At 42.0% G+C, this 21981-nt stretch overlaps 1 protein-coding gene across 3 annotated transcripts in view; it reads right to left on the bottom strand.

The window, feature by feature from the left end:
* Nucleotides 1–15517, bottom strand: part of Clcn4 (chloride voltage-gated channel 4) — a 68966-nt gene extending 53449 nt beyond the window's left edge. Inside the window, exons 1-2 of one of the 3 annotated variants that reach the window (XM_050121009.1) lie at nt 15257–15517; nt 13867–14057 (exon numbers count right to left, since the gene is read on the bottom strand). In XM_050121009.1, coding sequence (XP_049976966.1) covers nt 13867–13880 — 14 coding nt within the window. In that variant the 5' untranslated portion in view covers nt 13881–14057; nt 15257–15517. The remainder of the gene's footprint in view (nt 1–13866; nt 14058–15256) is intronic. The other 2 variants (XM_050121007.1, XM_050121008.1) reach the window with 2 other exon arrangements.
* Nucleotides 15518–21981: the final 6464 nt, after the last annotated feature.

The following is a 21981-nucleotide window of genomic DNA, read 5'->3' on the forward strand; positions in this document are numbered from 1 at the left end:
CAGGATTGCAGACCTGTGGGCTCCAGAAGTGATTAACACTTCCCCTGAAAACATTTACAGAGCCTCAGCATTTCCTTATCTCTTCCTATCAGCTAGGGAGTCTCCAGACCTGACATTCCAGCATCCTGCCCTCCCTACTGCTTTTTTGCTACATAATGCTCCCGAGAAAAAATAATGTTGGCAGCTTGATCAGAACACAGACTTGCTGTCCGTTTCTCATATCTCTTGCCCCTTTCATTCCTCTTCCTTCAAGGTTCGTGCTGTGCTCCCGTTCGTGTCCCACTGGTCAGGACACCCATAACCCATGTTAAGAAAGGAATGCAGCAATATACTTGTAAGCCCTGCACAGGGGAAACAGACACAGGAGGATCCCTAAGATTCAGTGTCCAGTCAGTCTAGTTGAATTTGTGAGCTCAAGGTTCAGTGGGAGACTCTATCTCAAAAACTAATTGGGATGTACCTAGGTCCTAGAAGCCTACCATTGCGCCCACTGTTCTTAGCCACTTTTATGATAAGCCTATACCATATGCTGCCACTACTTATCTTCAAACTTTTTATCAATTAAGTCTTTTGTTTCCAGTGTCTTGTATTCTAAATTATGCTATAAGGTCCATCTACATTGTTGAACATAATTACTGTGTTCTACCTCTCTGCCTTAAAATTGCGAGGGTAGGGGGCAATGTTTTCTTTCTAGGGTCAGAGTGCAAATATTTAAAACTTTGTGAGCCATGTGGTCAATGTTAGGTTTATATGCCTCTATGTTGTCATTCAAAAGCACCAAAAGACCAGACATACAGTCAATATGTGGCTCTGGTTCAATAAAACTGTTTGTGGACACTGAAATTCAAATTTTGCATAATCTTCATGTGTTACAAAATACTTTGGGGGCATCAACAATATTAAAATGTAAAAACCACTTAGCTTCAATAATATAAAAATAAGAATCATTCTTAGCCCAGAAGTCACACAAAAGCAGGTAGCAAGCTGGGTTTGGCCCATGAGACAATATGCTTCGCCAGTTCCTACTCTATTATCTGACTGCAGAACTAAGTTCCAATGTATTGCTCCATACCTCTATGGACAGGTATTTGTTGTGATCCACTGGGACTATTTCAAAGTTAAGCAGTCACAGTCATGTCTCACAGATCATTTAGGGGACAGAATGAAGTCCTAGAAATATCAATAAAGAACATTACTAACATTTCAACCTTGACACTTTGAGATGATAAAAGGCAGTTCCTAAAACACACACACATACACACACACACACACACACACACACACACACACACACTCTAAGGTGTCTATGAGATGATCCAACCAGAAGGATTTCTTCTAATTAATAAATTCCTTCTGTTTCCTGTTGCCTTGGTTCATGAATAAAATGTAATGGCTGCATTTCTCTAATAAAGTATTCAAGGACAGTATTAGAGGTCACCTCTAGTGAACAGTGTAGGACTCAACAGGAATTCTAGAAGTGCACAGTTACAGGTGAGGACCTGAGAAGATCACGCTCAGAGACAGGCCTAGGTCAGGTGGCATCTAAAAATAAGCCTCCCTCCCCCACAGGAAAAGAAGCGTTAATTTCTTAATAATTTTCTAAACAATTCCAATGACTAATCCACAAGTAGCCTTTAAAACGTCTTTTTCTTGTAATCTACGTGGTAGTCTCTGGGCTCACACATAGTGTCATCACATATGGCCACCAGAGGGAGCCTCTCAGACCCTCCCACTTCACCAATTGCTCCAGAAACCAATGCCCCTGGGAAAAGGAGTCTGCCTTTGCCTATCTTCTTTAATTTATAACTTAACTCAGCCTCGCTGGAGCTTCTCTTCTGGGCCTGTAGGTTGTCAGAAGTTCAAAACTGAAGAGCCCATAATATCATCTGAGCACTAAGGAACAGGCACTGGTGTAATTGTCCCTAAAAGTCACTGCAGCTTCTCTGTTCCCTTCAGTTTCTTCTCTTTTCATCTATCCCGACTGAAGCACATCCTTAAACATGCTTACAATTTATAACTTTTAAGCACAGAATGGTGAACCAAACAATCCAGATGCATCAGAATACACATGTGATTATATTTATGGACTATTCAGAAACAGGCTAAAGTAAGTTATGATTTACGAGAGCGAACAATTCAGTGGTAATTCTACAGAGAAAAGCAAAGACACAAACAATAAAAGTCACAAGACTGGTTTAGAAGGTGATGGATGGAGGCAATGTGATATGTCCTGACAAAGGTGGCTGGGGTTTCAGGGAACTGCTCTTAGACCCAGCAGTCAGATCAGCCCCCTGGGCTTTGGGTAACCAGGCTACTTTCTCATTCTTCACTTTGTTCTCTGATGAGAACTGAATAATGATGCCCCAGGTTGCCTTTCCTCAGAGTCTGAGTCTCTGCACTCAACGTAACAAAATGTTTAAACACTGCCATCCAATGCAAAGTTATCTCTAGTTTCACACTGCCCATCATAAAAACATGCACCTTTTTTGTTTACTTTGTTTTCTGTTATTCCATACCTCAGACTGCCAAAAAGTCACAACAATCTTCCTGTTTCAGTCTCTTGAATGTAGATATTACAGGCATGCACCACCATTAAGAACTTAATGTTCCTAACCTGCCTGAGTGGATGGATGCAAAAATAAATACGCCACAGATGTTTTAAGGCAGTAGCAAATATTGCTCTAGCTATATGCGCATGCTGCTCTGAATTGAAAGATTCAAAATGGAAGTTTAAAAGCAGTGAAGAGACAGAGACAGATAGAGAGACAGAAAGACAAATACAGATAGAGACAAAGAGACAGAGACAGACAGAGAGAACACATGTGGGTACAAAATAAAATCTTACTCACTCTGTTATGATTCTTTTATTTCTTCTCCATTTTTTTTCCTGAGACTGAGTTTCATATGACCTAGACAAAGCTAAAACCTTCTATGTAGTGTGGGAGGACACTGAAATCCTGACTCTTCTCTCTCTGTGTTCGGGTTAGTTTCTTTTGTCAACTTGACACAAGCCAGGGACATATGGGAAGAGGGACTTTGGTCCATCTGATTGGCCTGTAGGCAAGTCTTGATTAGTTATTGATGGGGGAGAACACAGCCTATTTTGGGCAGGGTCACGCCTAGCCAACTGGTTCTGAGTGATTTAAGAAAGCAGGCTGAACAAGGCACGGGGAGAAACCTGGTAAGCAGCACTCCTTCAAGACTTCTGCATCAGTTCCTGCCTCCAGGTTTTCATCCTGTTCAGCTTTCTGCCTTGCCTTCCCCTATAGTTACACTGCAAAAATGTAAGATGAAATAAACCCTTTACTCCTCAACTTGCTTTTTTTGTGAAGTTGTTTTTATCACAGCAAAGGAAAGCAAACTGGGATCCTCTCCTGGTCCTAGTATCATAGACTACTAGGATTATTATAAATATATATGACGACCACAGCTGGCTGGTTCTCTCTCTCTGCCTCTCTCTGTCTCTCTCTCTCTCCACACACACACACACACACATACCAGATTCAGAGCTAGGTACATGAGGCTCTTCCCCACACCTCCATTCTCAACATTTACCAGGCACTATTGCCGCATTCCAAAGAAATTATAAACAAGTCTGGACCTTGACCAGCTTTACCAGTTGTTGTAATACTGTTATGTGACCATATACATGTGAACTGTGAACTGCCTTGTACATGTGACTCTGTTGTCCTTACCCAATTTCTAGAATAACCCATACCACTCAAAACCTTGTAAGCGCCATCAGATTTCTAGTAGCATCTCTATAACTGACATCCTTGTGGATGCCAGGGATGGTGGTTCTGTTCACATGACATGCTTGAAAGTCATGGTTGGGAGCCAGTGTTTACAATGACTTTCAGAACTGGTGTAAAAATACCCCTACTCTCTTGCCCCTCCAAACTGATAATTTTGGTAGCAACCACAATCCAACAGATCCTTAAACCAACCATGAGACCAACCACTAATGCTCTCAGGCAAATGGAGGAGGGTAAAAATTCCACAGGGAAACCGGTTTTTAAATCCATTCAAAGAGCTAGAGAGTGGATCAGCATGTTTGGGATGCCCTAGGTTCCATCCACAGCACTGTACAATTAGTATATAAAGTATCTCAAACGCCTTTACAGTTAAGCAACAGAAGGGCATGAGAGAAGATCTATCTGAGAGGGTGGGATCCTCCGCATGGAAGGAAGCATCTCCTATCACCTTGCTGCCCATGTGCACCCTCAGCCATTTCTAATTCATTTGAGCTAATGCAGTCTTACTTTTAAAAAGCTACTGTTGGGGCTGGAGGGCTGGAGACATGCCTCAGCAGTTAAAAACACTGGTTGCTCTTCCAGAGGTCCTGAGTTCAATTCCCAGCAACTACATGGTGGCTCACAACCATATAGAATAAGATACGGTCCCATCTTGTCAAGTGCAAGCATACATGCAGGCAGAACACTGTATATATAATAAATAAATAATTCTTTTTTTAAAAAAACTTACCAGAGGATAGCTTGTTTCTGGAAATGTTACTGTTGGGCTAGTGAGATTGCTCAATGGATAAAACACTTATCACCAGGCCTGATAACTTGATTTTGATCCCCAGGAGCCACATGATAGAAGGAAAGAGCCACTTTCTCAACCAACTGTATTCTGACAACTCATATCATATATTCATGAGCATAGAGACACACACAAACGCAAATAGATAGATAGATAGATAGATAGATAGATAGATAGATAGATGAATGATTTTGAAAAAAGTTTTGGTCAGGCCCTGGGGATGTAGCTCAGTACATAGAGTGTTTACCAAGTGTGCAAGTGGCCCTGGGTTTACTCCCCACCAGTAGTGGCCCATGCCTTTAATTTCCTACGTGGGACGGGACGTAGAGGCAGGAAGATCAGAAATTCAAGGTCATCCCTCAGCAAAGTGAGTTTGAGGTTGGCCTAGGATACATGATACTTTGTCCGAAAATTAATAAATCAATTAACGAAAATATTTTTAAACTACCTTTAAAAATTGCTATCAAATGTACCCTAGGTACAAAATTAAGGCAGTCAATGGATGATGGGACATCTGGTGCAGCTAAAGACAAAGTCATTGGAGTTGCAGAGGTCTCCAGAGATAGAGAAGGAGGAAAGTAGCTGTTTCCTACCTTGGAATGTTGAGTTCAATAGTCAGGGGCAAAGGATGACCATCAGTTCTTGAAAGCACAGTACCCAGCTATTGGCTGGGCTTCATGTATGTTTGAGACCAGGCTTTCCTTACAGGAAAGTGAGTTTAACCTGACTTGAAGCTACAAAAGATGGGTATAAGAAAGGTTTGGGAATAATGATCACCAGTGACAAGAGGAAGGGTGGCAGAGAAAACACTGTTAGGTAGGCCCACCCCTACTGGGGTTGAGTAGGGATTTGGCTGACATGACAAGACCATGAAGACCATACAGAAACTGCTTTGCAGATCCCCTAGGATCTGCTCTGACTTTGGCTAGGGAACCTGCACACACACATCTCAGGGTGACCACTGAATTCTGTACTTATGCTGACCTAGCAGTTCTCCCAGGGCTCTATGGTCTGGTTGTGTTTGCTTACTTCTCGGGTCTTAGTTCCTGGTCTGCGTTGATTGGGCTAAATGTGGTACCTACTATCCCTCCCACAGAGGAAGCCTGGGAGGTGCTTGTTGGACTGAAAGGACTTTGTGGTCAGTATATAGGAGGGCCCACCATAGTGAGCTGTTTTTCCTCCAATCCTGCTCCCCCCCAAAATATGCAAAAGGACTGAAACTTCATCCACCACCTCAGCCACATCAGCCTTGTTCTCTTTGCTGTGGCCAGTATGAGGACACAGGAGGGATACATCAAAGCTGTGTTTGATGCCTCTCCCTGCATGTAACCTTGACAAAGCCACTAGTCATTGGTGGCTATTTAACTTTTACTAATGGACAAGTGAGAATATCACAGGGAGGGAGAAAACAAATTGTGGAGAAAAACTTGTCAGAAAAAAAAAAGGTCAGCAGAAGGCCAATGTGAGGAAAGCCAGTACAGGGAGAGACAGAGGGCACAACTTTCCTCCAGCACTGCTTGGCACTGTTAGAGATGAATTGTATCCACCTCCAAATTCCTGTCTCAACCCACCCAACCACCACTATTTCAGAGAGTGACTGTGTTTGGAGGCAAGGTTTTTTTCAGAAGTACTTAAGTTGAAATAAGGTCATTAGGATGGACCCTAAATGCAATATGATCAGTGTCCTTATAAGACATAATTTGGGCACAGAAACACACATAAACTAAGAGGACAAGCCCATAAGAGAGAGACCTACCTACTACAGACTTTTTTTTTCCACAGCCCTCAGAAGGAAACAACCTCTCCATAATTTGATCTCAGACTATGAGGGAATTTGCTGTTATCTGAACTACCTGGTATAGGATCCTGCTATAGAAGCCCAAACAATGATTATAGTATAAGCAGGCTCTGTGTGGATGTGTCTGCCTTTGCCCACCTGAAAGATAGGAAGATACTCCAAGTGTCTTTAGTAAACTGCTTCCACACAGTTTAGGAGAAACAGGGCTACCAACAACCACTCGATGTAACCAGGGAGCATCCAGGTCCTAAAATGATCATGGCCTGTTGGGCATGGAAAAAGGTCTTGGGGCCTGGGCTCTAAGCAACCTGCCTCTCGTGGTATATGAGATCTATGTTCTTCTCTGCCTCAGTTTTATTTATCTGATAAAGGACCCAGAGTAATAGTTCTTGATTCATAGACTGACAGGAGCCCTATGAGTTTAATGCACATAAAGTTCTTAGAAAAGCACTGTGAGCCATATACTCATTGTTGTTGTTGTTGTTATTGTGAGCCTTTTCCTTTTGTTGTTATTGGAAAGTGTCTGTGCAGAAATTCTAAACTGCTGGCTCTTGGCAACAGCAGCACAGAGACCTCACAGCCCCATCCCCCGCTTGGGTGAGGCTGGAGAACACTGAGTTGATTGTATCACTAGAGGCCATATGAGGTTGGCCTGGTCTCCTTTCCAACACACAGGCAAGGTTTCAAAAAGGGACAAATAGCAGTGTGGGCCTGGGGCTGTAGGAAGCCTGCCATGCCACACAGCAGTCTGCTAGGTCCTGTGTAAGGCAGACTCAGATAGCTGGGTACAGAGAGTACTGGTGGGCAGGGAAGAAGGAGGAGAAAGAGGAGGAAGTAGGAAGTGATCATCCCTGAGCTCTGTGTGTTACAAGTTTATAATGCACTAACACTTAGAGACAGGCGCAGTTTAATTCTCCTATGTCTCTATGCACTCTTTTGTTCCCAGCCTCCCTCTGTTTGAGACTGTCTCCTCTGTTCCGGTGGCTCTCAGCCGCTAGGCAGCTAATGGGGAGCTCTTGTCACTGTCACTAGCCTGGTGTTTGAAGGTCCCGCTGCAGAGATGATTGAATCACAGCCTCCTCCTCATCCTAAAGTTCTCCAGAAATTTTACACACAGGGGACACCTGGTAACGCCTGGAAATATTTTAGAGTGTCCCAACCAGAGGGGTTGCTATGTAGATGCAGGTGAGGGGAACTGTTAAACATCCTATACTACCACCACTATAAAGAACCTTGCAGTTCCAACAGGGTGTGATGGTGTATGACTAATACCAGTATTTGGAAGACTAAGGCAGGGCCACTGTAAATGTGATGCCAGCCTGGGATACAAGTATGAGAGCCTGCCTCTAAAACAGCAGAAGTAAAACAACTACACAGCCTCAAATATGTTTAGTGTCAAGTTGAGAAACTCTGGCCCAGACACATAACATAGATGCAAGGAATAGTTGATGGATTAAAATGTTATTAAAGGGATTGGAGGGATGGCTTGGTGAGGAAAAACACATGCCATGTAATGTGAGGACCTGAATTGGAATTGCCAAACACACATAAAAGTTAGATACACAGCACAAACATCTTTTTTTTTAAATTTTTTTTAAAGATTTACTTATTATGTATACAACATTCTGCCTCCATGTATGCCCACACGCCAGAGGAGGGCGCCAGATCTCATTACAGATGGTTGTGAGCCACCATGTGGTTGCTGGGAATTGAACTCAGGACCTCTGGAAGAGCAGTCAGTGCCCTTAACCACTGAGCCATCTCTCCAGCCCCAGCACAAACATCTTAATGCAAGCATCTATAACCCCAGCATTCCTATAAGAAGATTAGCGATGAATACAGGAGAATCACCAGAAGATTTTAGGCCAGCTAACCTGGTGAATGCAGTAGAAAAACAACAAAGACCCTGTCTCAAACAGGGTGGAAGGTGAGGCCCCACAACAAAGGTTACCCTCTGACCTCTATCGATATACCCACATTCACACACATGAGTATACCTTTTTTTGCATGCACACACACTCTTGCACATATGAGTGTGCATGCACACATGCTCAAAATAAAAAATAAACTACAATGCTGTTGAGGTATTGACTGGAGGAGTGAATGGAAACTGAGGTTCATTTCCTATGGGGATGCTTTTGCAGTATTCATATTAATGGTCTTTTCTTAGGCATTAATGAATTTGTGTTTTAAGGGTTTATTTTTTAAATTATATGTATGGGTTTGTGTCCATGTGAGGGCATGTGCACTTGAGTGCAGGTGCTCACCAAGGCTGGAAGAAGGCATTGGATCTCTTATAGATGGAATTACAAGTAGTTGTGAGCTTCCTGGTGTGAGTGGGGAGCCCTGACCTTGGCTCCTCTGGAAGAACATTACTAGTTCTTAATCATTAAGCCATCTCTGCAGCCAACTGCACCGTTTTGTTTATGTTTGCTTGCTGTTATTTTTGTTGTTTGAGGCAATGTCAAACTATATAGCTTAAGGTGGCCTGGAACTCATTATGTAGCCCAAGCTAGCCTCAAACTGTCAGTCTTCCTGCCACAGCCTCCAAAGTGGACTACCACACCCAGCATATGACTTTGGTTTGCGCCAAACCACTGTTCAAGGAGTACCTTCTCCAAGTTCACAGCACTGAAGAAGACTGACATGTGTCTACCCTCACAGAATGGAAAAAATTAAAAAAGACACCTCACTTGTTCATCCATAGCTCTATCAAAACTGGTTGCTTGATCTTAGGCAAGTCATTCAGCTCCTCTGGACATCTACTCCTCAGATAAAAATCACAGAAATTGTTTTGACTTTGACGTTTTCTTCGAACATCTAAACACTCTAAGTTTCATCTCAGAGAAATGTTTCTCCCTTTGAAATTTTCTAGTAATATACCATTTTCATTGATTAGAAAAGAGTACCTAATCCACATGTCTATCAATCATCATCAGTGCGGTAAATTCCTGTACTGACCACGAGATGGAATGTACTGGGGATGTGTGGATGTAAATTAATCCTCAAACAACAGCTAAAGAAATGGAGCTGTCAAGTAATCAGGTGCTCTAATTTTACCTTTGTTATTTTTTTCCTTTTGAGACATGATCCAAGCTACTCTGGAAATCATTTAATGCTGGCCTCAAACTCTTCACAATCCTCTGCATCAACCTCCTTAGTACTGGGATGACAGGCATGAGGCACCACACCTGGCTACCTGATTTTATTTCTTATGGTGCTATTCACAAGATAATGAAATGAGTCGGGACATGGTGGTGCATGCCTTAATCCCAGTACTTAGGAGGCAGAGACAGGCAGATGTCTGTGAGTTCAATGCCGGCCTGGTCTACAGAGCATGTTCCAGGACGGGCTCCACATCTATACAGAGAAACCCTATCTCGAAAAACAAACAAAAAAAGGAAAAAAAGAAAATGAAATCAATCACTGCTATAACAGAGACAGATTTCTAAGGCATATAAAACAAAAGAGCTAGATGTAAAAGTGTATTTTATGATTCCATCTGTGAAATTCAAGAATAAGCAAACCTGTGCTAATAGGAACTAAAATGACAGTGGCCGCTCCAGCAAATGGGACAATATAGTGTCCTTGGAAGGTCTAGTAATGGTCTGTATAGGTGTACAAAAACTAATGGAAGTAATATTTCTGAATCTGACTTTGTGTATATTCATTTTTTAAAATTTTTTTGGATTTATTTATTTTATGTGTATGCGGTTTTGCCTGCATATGTGCATGTGTACCACCTGTGTGATCCTGCTGCTCGTAGAGGTCAAAAGAGTGTGAGACTCCCTGGTACAAGAGGAAGCAAACCCAGGTCCTGTATAAGAGCAACAAGTACTCTTAACTACTGGGCTATATCTCCAGCTCCAATTTCATGCATACCGTATGTCAAGACAGCGGAGAAATGAGGTAAGGGATGATATATTATGTAGATGGGTGTGTCTGCACAAGCATTTTCTGAAATCATGTATAACCAGATTATCTATGGTTGGTTGCCTTGGGAAATGAAGTAGGGGGACAAGAATGTAAGAGAACTAAGTGGTCTCTGTGTAACCTTGAAATTATCACCAAGTCCATAAATTAATATTTCATCAAAATAATTATCATTCTTCATTAATATATAATTCACATCATGATCTTAAAAGAAGCCCAGCCTTGCATATGAGAAAGAAAAATGTCTGTTGGGCTGCTTCTGAAAACATAGTTAAGCAAAAGACTGATGATGAGACTTTCCCATGTCCAACACAGCCACTGGATGAGCAGGGAGGGGCATGCTACAAGGCTCTGAAAGTAATACAGTTAGGGGAATAATTCTTCTGCCTTCTACTTAAACACATATTAAAGAGATCTCAAAAAAAAGCACTAAAAATAAAAAGCAAAAAAGGAAATTGCCTTTACCATGGCATTTTATTTCTAAGTACTTCAACAAGCATCTCCAAAATGTAAGATCCCTGACCAATAAACATATGTATGAACTATTCATTGCTACTTAACAGTTAATTACTCAAAACACAGTAGTAGGAAATAAGCATGTCTTTTCTCACTGTGTGTCCTACTTTCCTTTCCTGTTGCTGTGATACAATACCCTGACTAAAGCAACTTCAAGGGAGAAGGGGTTTATTTGGCCAATTCTAGATTATAGTCATTACATCATTGCAGAGAAGTCAAAGCAACAGGAACTTGGAGCAGCTAGTTACATCAACAGTCAAGTGCATAGAGACAATAAAAGCATGAATATTTGTTGCTCAGCTAACTTTCTCTACTTCAATACAATTTAGGAACCAAACTCTGGCAATGGTGCTGCCCATAGTGGGCGAGGTCATTCTACATCAATTAATGCAATCAAAACAATCTCCCCACATGCCTACTGGTCAACCCAATCTAGACAATTCCTCATTGAGATTCTTTCTATATGATACTGATTGTGTCACATTAACAATTAAAACTATCACAGTGTTTGACAGATGAATCTGCATGTATCTTAGCTAAGTGCCTAAGCCCCAGGTCTCTCACAATCTCAATCCTCAGCTGGGGCTGACAGATCTGTTGCCAAGTGCACCCGTGCCACAATTGGTTCTGGCTCCCAACAAGATGCAGAAATTCTCATGACACGGCATCCCCCCACCTGTGCTGGAGTGACTCAAGAGAGAGAACACATACCCAAAACTGACATTTCAGTTCTTTATAGCCTAGTTTCAGAAGTGCCACGTCGGAGCCATTTTATATCCATGTGAGTCACTAGGTGTGGCCCAACTGCCAAGGGAGGATTATGCAAGATTGTACCCAGCAGGGTAAGTCTCAGATTCATTTTACTAAATCAGCACTAGTCTCCTTGGATCATTTGATAGCTAGACGTGTAACTCTTCAAGTGCCCACCCCCCAGATGTCTACTGTATGTTCAGGCTGGGATCCAATCAAGGGCCACAAATTTTATTAGGTTCTTTGGTCTCTTAGGTATCATTTGATGATGAACAGCCTTGTGGATATTAGAATCGTCATTCTAATTTGCTTTTATTTATTTTATTTTATCTTGTGTCAGGCCAGCACCTAATTACAAATGCTATGCAAGCATCCCTCTCCTCTTCCCTCAGAAACTGTGAATGATAACCTCCAATAAAGAAAGCCCTCACATTTATAACTCATGAATACCCAATATGATTTCAAATCAAGAGCTCCATATCGAACCTACCATAAGAAAACAAACTCTGGAATGTAAGAGCTGGAAAAACATCTAAAGGACATCGATGGACTGAGGCTATGGCTCAGTGGTAGTGTGCTTACCTAACATACAATAAACAAACCTAGATTCTACTCCCAATACCATGGTGGAAAAAAGAATGAAGCTGTCATCTAAATCAGTAGCTCCTAACCAGGGTCAGTGGAATCCTTAAGCAGGTGGCAATGTCTGGTGACATTCTGGCTTGTCATAGAAGGAAGGAAGAGTTTCATACTGGCATCTGTAGGTGGAGGCCACAGACTAGGCTAAACATCCTACAATAAATTGGATGCCCCTCATAGCCATCCTAAAGTTAAGAAATCATACACCAGATAACTTTGTTTCTTTCAGAATGAGGAAGCTGAGGTCTGAAAGGATAATGGTGACTATTCAAGGTTATACAGCTGCAAAACCAGAAGTAGATCCAAGTGTCTATTCCACCTTCCTCCAACACCTGCTTTGCTTTGTCAAGAGTTGGTTTGGAAGAAGAAAGGGTGGGATCTGAAGGTGCTTTGTTTTTGCAGTTAGACATGGAATCCAGGGTCTCTCAAATAGGAAGCATATGGCCTAACTGAACTATAATACTGGCTAATCTTAATGTTTGTAGCTGACGCAAACCAAAGGAGGAAAATCACAATAAATACATCACTGAACGAATGACACACAACCTATCAGGATATCCCAAAGTCTGAACAAAATGACATCTTTAATTATCAATTTGAATAGCACTGTTTCACCAAAGTTGCTACTGGATAGAATTCTTCAGAGGGTAAATTCCAGTGCAGGTGACTGATGCCTCCCTTCTAGAGAGGTCAGGTTTTCAAAGAGAATGTTAATTCGCCTCCCTAGGGTGCCCACACACGTCCTGGCCACAGACCAGAAGAAAGGAATGTAAACAGGGTTGTTGAGAAAGAAGGCATTAAAATCCCCACCCCCCACATGCACACACAGGCTGTCATGCTGGGACTGAAGTCACCTGACCCCTCCATCTGCCGCTGAGTCATCAAGCCCCTTCCTTCAGCGAGCTAATTATGCAGCTAAGCAATTAAGAAGAATGCTGGAAATTCTGAAGGTCTGGGTTATCTCCAACCCCCAGCATTCGCTAAGTACCATTTTGTTCTTAGAGATATAGCCATGTTTTACAGTGGCCCATTATCTTTGTAAACCGTATTTTATTGTATTTTATTGAGTGCTGTTATTTTTAAATCTACTGAAAACACCTGCCTGGAAAAAAATAGGTTTAAATGCTAGAACCTTGCAAAATAATGCTAAACAATTTTGACTGCACATCTGGCCTTGATATTGCAGCTAAGAAGTTGCCATTCCCTATCAAGTTTTTGCTTTGAATAAAATTAGGCTCACTGCTGCGAGGCAACCTCTGAGAGAAGAATTAATAAAGATATCTTTATTGAGCCAGCACTATGCCAGAAGGAAAATGGTTTATGGTTATCTTTTCAAAGCAGCTTTTGCTCTTGGTCTCTGTCCTTAGAAAGCATGTGTTGTAGCCAGTTAAAATTGTTCTTCCCTTCCTTGCAAGAGGCTCTTATCTGTCTGGCCCCTGCCCACTTTCTGCAAGTGAACACGCCAAAACCCAACTCACGCTTGCACCTGCACCAGGCCACTCCCCATCTGATGCTTGTAACAGCAAAAGGACCAGGAGGAAGCAGCTGTGGACAGCAGGCAAAGGCCCCACTTTCGGTTTTAGGGGGAGCTGCCAGGGCAGCAGACCACCCACCCAGGATCTGCCTGAAGCGTCTGCACTGTTGGGAGCGCCAGGAAAGGCATCCAGGCACCACGCACCCCTTACCTGCAGTGCCGCATCTTGCAGCGTGGCCGTCCACCTGGACAGCATCCTAGAGCATCCTTTCTTCAGCACGTCTGCTGCGAGTGCTGTGACGTCATCAGGAGGCGGGCTCCACGCTGCCACGTGATGTCTTTGGAGTTCTTCGGCTGCGAGCAAGACAGGAGGGGGTCCGAGGGTGGGTAGGAAGACCCTGCCTGTTCCAAAAGAGGCAGGTAACAGTTTATATGACCTCCTTTCAGGGTGTTTGTCTTGATGCCTGTCTATTGCTTGGTCTTGTTGGGAAAGTTAGGGGAAACAGTACACAGGAAGAATTAACATTATTACAGGTTCCAAACATATAATAGGATTTCGAAAACAGCTAGCAATAAGGAGATTATTGTGGGAAGGAACACAATCTGGTGTTCTGTTTTATCAGATGCAATAGAGAAATATGTTTTATAAAAATCAAAATGAAACCTGAAATAGACCGTGCATGAACACACAGCATTTGAAGTTTGGTGTTCCAAACTATATAGTCAAATATTACGCTCGGGCAGTTCCCGATGGAATAGTCTTCAAACTGGACGGATGGCTGATACTTTGAACTATTCTCACTAGCTGCATTACATTAGTCTCATTTGCTAAGGGGAAAAAACAGTGGCATCACACATTAATACTACTTTCTGTAATCTTCGATTAATTAAAATAAAACACTGAGAGAACACAACTGTATTTATGTTTATTTTTTCTTAACTCCTGGCTAAGACTTGAGCACAAATTTGTTGAAAACAACTCATTATTTCAAGTTGTCTGATTTTTCGGACATTCTGAAAAAGCAAGTCACTTTACTATTATAATGTACATTGTCAACATTTTTTGCATTCCCAGTAAAACAATCTTTCCTTAAAGGCTTTAGAATATTCTCTGATAAGTTCATAAATTGGACCTAGTACATTCAGAACTTAAAGCAGTTCATGTATAAAATCTTCCTTGTTTGCCAAACCACATAAACGTTGTGAAAGGGTAGTGATAGACGCTCTTTTCATTCCTATCGCAATTTCACAGGGATTGTTTTAAGTGTAAATCACAATTATAACATTCCTTTTGATCACTCTCCTGAAAGCCACGTTAAATAGATCGCTTAACAAGCAGGCATGAGTTAAGTTGGCTGGCCACTTATTCCACCAGCTTTTTTTCCCCTTCTGTTTTTAACCCTGTCCCCTTTACCACCATTGCCTCGAGATTAGCCACATTTCTGCTCACAGGGTCAAACTCTAATTTAGATTAAATACAGCCCTTGCCTCTATCAGCCCTCTATTATTTTCAAGATCGTATGTTTTTAAATTGACAGCGGTGGTGTGGATTTCTAGGTCACTGCTCTCAGGTTTGTTTCTCAGAGTGACAAAGAACTTACCTTTATAGTTGTGAGGTTCTTGATACACAAGGCCAAATTGCTACTGCAATCTCTGACTCCTTTGGGTTGAGGGTCTGAAGCACACGGAAACTGACAAGTTCATTTCCCTGCCAGAGGCAAATGTCGATTTCAGCCTCAGGCTCACAGAGGGCCCAGTTGGCAGTCTGGCAGTATCACGTGTTCGGCTCAGCCACTCAGCCCAGTCCTGCCCTCCTGACCACCCCTGGCTCTGGAAGGTACTTTGTAATGTGGACGGCCTTTCTAACCTTGGTGGAAAGGTGTCTTGGGAGAACCTATTTCTGCAATACAGGAAGCCCCACCTCCGGTGACGGGTGCTCTCTGCTCGCCGTTTCCCGGGGTGGGGGCAGGGATAGAGAACTGCAGTGCATGTAACTCACACTGCTGCTCACAGCCTTCCTTTGTGTTCGGCTTGGCTGAAATGAGTAAACCTTCCTCATCTGGGGACATTTTTTTTTAAACAAGTTAGTTTCACCTTCTCTTTTTCCAGGTGATTGCTCAACTGAAAGCAAACACACAGACACACACACACAGTCCCCATGCATACACACTTTCTGTCTCTTACACACACATACACACTTTCTGTCTCTCTCTCACACACACACACATTCCGTCTCTCTCTTACAGGCACACACACACACCACCACCACCACCACCACAACAACAACAACAACAAAAACAGACCTAAAATGGGACTGTGGATTTCCAACAGAATGAAATAACTGTTGTAATATCTTCTAAGCTCAAACTGAAAAAAAAAGGAATAAAAGGTACTATGATTTTAGATACTTGGGGAGAAAAGGACATTTGTACTAGGTTAAATGGAACACAATGAGGTTCCAAAACATTTTGCAGCAAGTGATTTATCTGTTGCATGTGGATGTAATATACTTGCAGCTAGTTACATACAAACTTTTATATATGAACATGGAAAGTAATTAAGACTAAGTCACCAAATTATCAAAATGTGGCAATTCACTGGCAAATAGGATTAAGAGTGTTTTAGTTTTCTTCTCCTCCTCCTCTTTCTTCTCCTTCTTTTCCTTCTTTGCTATGCAATCTCATTTCTCCACAGTGACAGAACTTTATAGCAAGAGAAGGATGCAGAATACACACTTGGAGCTAATTTTTGATGCATGGTTCTTATTTGAAGAATCTCCAGTGCTACACACAAAGCTTGAAGCAAACAATCTCAGTCCTACTCTGAAGTTTTATCTGTCAGGCACTCTAACCATGCTTCTCATTTTGCACTGGAGAGAAAGAAGAGGGGAGGAGGAGAGTGAAAGAGAAAGAGTTGATGGGCTCAAAACTTTTCTTCAGTAGCCATGGAAGCACAATTAGGATCTGATTTCTAGATCCCAATGTTCTCTTCACATATTTGGAATTTCGTGACATGGAATCTTTTACACTTTGCCCCTCTTCATTATCTGCTGTATTTCCAGAAACAATACACAACACTCATAATAACACTGTGATTGTTGTTCAGTTTGCCAGGCTTTATTTTGTTTTGTTTTGAGACACAATCTCACTCTGTAGCTAAGGTTGCCTCTTGAGTGTTGTGAGCCACCTTGCACAATGAGAACACTGGTTCTTAGTGGGAATAATGTTGCCCTTTATCCCCTAGGGACATTTTCAGCTGCCTACTGAGGCACTGTAGGGACTAGTGTATTCCTGGCATCCAGTGGGCGGAGCTCAGAGACACAAGAGAAGAGGCCACGGTGTGCAGAACTGCTGCCTATGACAGTAACTGATGTAGTCTCTTAAATATCAATAAGGCTAAGGGCCTCTGGGTTAGAATAGCTTATAAAGTGTGATTAGATGTCCCTGCCATGTTGAGGCATTTTCCCCTTGATAATGTGCTGGAGCCTCTGATCTATAATGAAGCACTTACATGTCAACACAAGGGCATGAGGAAAGAATAACATACACCATCTCTGAAAGAGCCACAAAAAATGGTGCTTAGATTTCTGGTGAGTAGAACTCAGTGTCTGTCTTTCAGAGGCGGGTGAAAAAGTCTCAAGAGTTTTGGGATGCGTTAAATATGTTTTAATCATACATTTCCCAAGCACTCTTTTTGTTTGTTTGTTTCGAGGTAGAGTTTCTCTGTAGCTTTGGAGCCTGTCCTAGAACTTGCTCTGTAGGCCAGGCTGGCCTCAAACTCACAAAGACCCTTCTGTCCCTGACTCCTGAATGCTGGGATTAAAGGTATATGCCACCACCATCTGGTCCAAGCAGTCTTACATACATGTGTCAAATATTCAGTACACTGAGCACATTTATCTTCAGGGTGCCTTTGATGTGTGTTCTCAGGTATTATCAGCAATAGCACAGGGAGAATGCTATGACCTGCAGAAAAGACAAAAGGCAGCCTTGGCATTGTCTCTTGCTTTCTAACCTGGAACTCTGTATAGTTAAACATGGACTCATGGGCCCTACTTCTCTCTACATGATATCCCTGCCCTGACCATCCCCTCATTTCCTCTGTGAACCCACAGCTCCCGAGACCCTGACATGGTTTGAACCACATTAGACTCAAATCATTTGCTCACATCAGTCCTATAACTCTTGGAGAGCAAGAACTGGATCCACCTGCCAAAGAAAGTCCAACATTCAGCACTACGTCTAGGTCTTACCAAGTTACACTAACTCAAATTTTGCACTAATTTCTTGAACTAAGAAACTAGTAAGATGGCTCAAAGGTTAAGAATGCTTGCTGTTCTTAATCATAGGATCAAACTATGCCCTCTGAATGTGGTTGACAGTTGTATGGCTGGGGCAGACTGAGGGCCACTAGCAGTGGCGCTGGGATTTATCCCTACTGCTTGTACTGACTTTTAGGGATCCTATTCTCTTTGGATGGATACATTGCTCAGCCTAGATATAGTAGGGAGGACCTTGGACCTTCCACAAAGCAAAGTGCCTAAACATCTCTGAGGATTAGAGTGGGGTAGGGTGGAAGGGTGTGTGGAGGGAATGGGAGGAGGGGAGAGAGTGGGAATTTGGATTGGTATTTTTTTTAAATCTAATAAAAAAAAGAAAAAGAAAAAAACAAACAAACAAGCAAAAAAGAATGCTTGCTGTTCTTGCAGAGGACCCCAGTTTCCAGCACCTACATCTGGTGGCTCCAAACTAACTGTAACTCCAGCTCTAGAAGATCAGACACCTTCTAAACTGTCTGCAGATATCTACACCCACATGTACACACACCAACACACATACATTTATACATAATTAAAAGCAAAAAATAAATGTTAAAAATATTCACGATTGCCTGTTGGTGGTGGTGTATACCTTTAATCCCAGCACTCGGGAGGCAGAGGCAGATGGATTTCTGCGAGTACAAGGTCAGCCTGGTCTACAGAGTAAGTTCTAGGAAAGGCTCCAAAGCTATACAGAGGAAACCCTATCTTGAAAAAACAAAAAGAAAAAAAAATATTCCCAACCAAAAGTTAATACCAATAACATATGATATTGAAATATTATGAATATATCACAATGTTACTTTTTGTGGGTTTTTTTGAGATAACCTCCTATATCCTAGACAGTCCTCAAGCTTGCTACGTATTTGAAAATGACCTTGAACTTCTGATCTTCTTTCCTCCCTCTCCCAAAGACTGAGATTGCAGGCGTACATCACTGTACCCAGTACCTGTAGTGCTAAGGATCAAACCCATGGTTTTGTGCATGCTAAGCTAGCATTCTACCAATTGAGTTATAGCCCCAGTCCTCTACGTGCTGTTTTTCACATTTGCATAAATATTGCTTTTCCCTTTTGTAAATAGGGACAGTGTTATAGAATCTGCCTATGTTGGCTAGTTTTATGTCAACATGACACAAGTTAGAGTTATTTGAATGGCAGGAACCACAATTGAGAAAATGCCTCCATAAGATCAGGGTGTAAGGTGTTTTTTAAAATAGTGATCAGTTGGCGAGGGCCTAGCCCATTGTGGCTGGTGCCATCCCTGGGCTGGTGATCCTGGGTTCTACAGGAAAGCAGGCTGAGCAAGCCATATGAGTAAGCCAGTAAGCAACACTCCTTCATGGTGCTGCCTCTAGGTTCCTGTCCTGCTGGAGTTCCTGTCTTGACTTCCTTCAGTGGTGAAGAGTGATGTGAAACTGTAAGCCAAATAAACCCTTTTCTCCCCAAGTTGCTTTATCATGGTGTTTCATCACAGCAATAGTAACCCTAAGACACCACCATTTGGAGTTGTTGTGAGGCATAAGTGAACCACTGAGAAAGAGGAAGCAGTGCCTTATTTTGCATGGGAGACATGAGGGGAAATGTATGTACCTATGTATAGAAATCTTCTGTATTTTCAACTAAGAGGTTTTATTTAAAAAAAATATTTATTTATTATGTACTCAATATTCTGTCTACATGTGTGCCTACAGGCCAGAAAAGGGCACCAGATCTCATTACAGATGGTTGTGAGCCACCGTGTGGTTGCTGGGAATTGAACTCAGGACCTTTGGAAGAGCACGCAATGCTCTTAACCACTGAGCCATCTCTCCAGCCCCCCTAAGAGAAAATTTTAAGGGTACATCCACACCCACATGCACACATGTGCACACACACACATACAGCATGCCCAATTTATTTAGATGCCATTGTAAAACTGTATAAGTCCTTCTTAGGGGGACACATAAAACATATAACCCCTAGTTTACTGGACATAACTGCTACCATTGCACAATAATTCAGACTCCTCAAACAAAAATGTATTTTTTATATTTACTTAGTCTTCTGTGTTTTCATGTTGTGCCTACATGTATGTTAGAGCACCACATGCAGAACTGTTGCCCTCAGAAGTCAGAAGAAGGTTTTGGATCCTCTGGGGCTGGAGTTATAGGCAATTGTGTTGGAAATCAAACCCAGGTGTGCCTAAACATAGAACCATCTCCCCAGTCTTAAACAGCATGTAATAAATTTTGGCATTTTCCGCATTATAAGTTTTTGCATAATTTTTATTATTATTTTAAGCATATGGATTTTGTGACTACATGTATGTTTGAGCACCACTTGCATGCCTGGCAAAGGCCAAAAGACAGCAATGGATACCTTAAAACTGGAGTTACAGATGGTTGTGAACTGGCCATGTGAGTACTGGGAGTCAAACCCAGGTCTTTGGAAGAGCAGTCAGTGTTCTTAACTGCTGCTGAGCCACCTCTTGTATTAATTTTTACATTAACAAATAATACGATCTTTATGGATGCCTTTCGTGGTGCTCTAAAACTTTGCACCCAAATTTCAGTCATGTTTTTCTTTTTCTTCTTTTTTCCTTTCATTATTTATTTATTTATTTTGTTTTTTCAAGACAGGACATCTCAGCCCTAGCTGTCCTGGAACTAGCTCTGTAGACCAGACTGGTCTTGAACTCACAGAGATCCACCTGCCTCTGCGTCTTGAGTGCTGGGATGAAAGGTGTGCCCCACCACTTGGTGGTGCCTCTTGACTAATTTTGTACCTGGGTGCATTGTCTTGAATGAATGAATGAATGAATGAATGAATGAATGAATGCTTGCCATCTAATTTGGTTCTGTATGTGTGATCAGAGTCTTAAAATATCTAGAGGAATACGTAAATGATGTGAAATGTAAGACTGTGCAATGCAGCCTATCTCGGGCATTCTGAGGGGGTGTTTACAGATTATATTAAACATCTGAAAATTGTAGACTTGGACTATATTACTCCACTATCCAGGTAGAGGGAATACCCTTATAGATGGGATAAATGACAGTCTTAAACGCCCTGTTTTTCAGTAGAGTTCCTGTCAAGTTCATTGCTTATTCTAGGCTGCTTGAGGCAATACCCTTCATAAACCATAGGAGTAAGAAAAGTGTTGTTCTACTCCCCCATACACCCCGTGACTCCACACTTTGAACTCTGTGGGTGGTAGTATCTCCTTTTTTTTGACTGCCAGGAAACTCAGATTGTGCTAAGGCAACTCGCATCTCTCCTCTTTCCTTCTCTTTCTCCTTCCCTCGATCTCCCCCTTGGATTGAACCTAGTGACACACATCTGCTAAACCAACATTTTGCCACTGAGCTACAATTAGAGCCCTCTTCTTGACATTTTTAAAAACAATCTAACTTAGTTGTCCAGGTTGGTCTTGAACTCACTCTGTAGCCCATGCATGCTCTAAACTTCTAATACTCATGTCTCAGCCAGAGGGGCTGGTACGACAGTTATGCATCACCAAGTTTGGTTCAGAAAGCTGTCTTCTCCAATTGACATATGTATTGTAACATGTCTGTCAATTACAAACAACCCAGTTCTTCATGATTAGAGCAGAAGCAGTCTTAGCTGCAGCATTTCCTGACTCCCATAGAGTATATTGTTTCACCATGGCTGATTTTAAACTACTGTATGAGAAGTTGGAAATTGATACACAGTGGCCACTGCTACATACCATCTCCATCGCACAGGGACCACAGAAGTAACTGGGTTTTTATTTAGTTCTTTGACAATTTTGTGCATTTATATAATGCATTCTAGCTACAAAAGTAGGAAAAATCATCAGCAAGCTGCCCCCTAGTGAGGAAGTCCCTCTCCCAGTTTCATGACTTTTCATTTGGGTTTGTGACCTGATGTGGGAGGTGATGTATGCTGTGAATAAGTTTTATTGCCATTCGTTAATAAAGAAGCTGCTTTTGGCCAGTGGCTTAACAAAATATAAGCAGGCTGGAAGATATATATATATATATAC

This window comes from Alexandromys fortis, unplaced genomic scaffold (assembly GCF_014885135.2).
Source record: "Alexandromys fortis isolate MF-2015 unplaced genomic scaffold, M_Fortis_MF-2015_v1.1 scaffold_192, whole genome shotgun sequence".
Taxonomy (NCBI): Eukaryota; Metazoa; Chordata; class Mammalia; order Rodentia; family Cricetidae; genus Alexandromys; species Alexandromys fortis.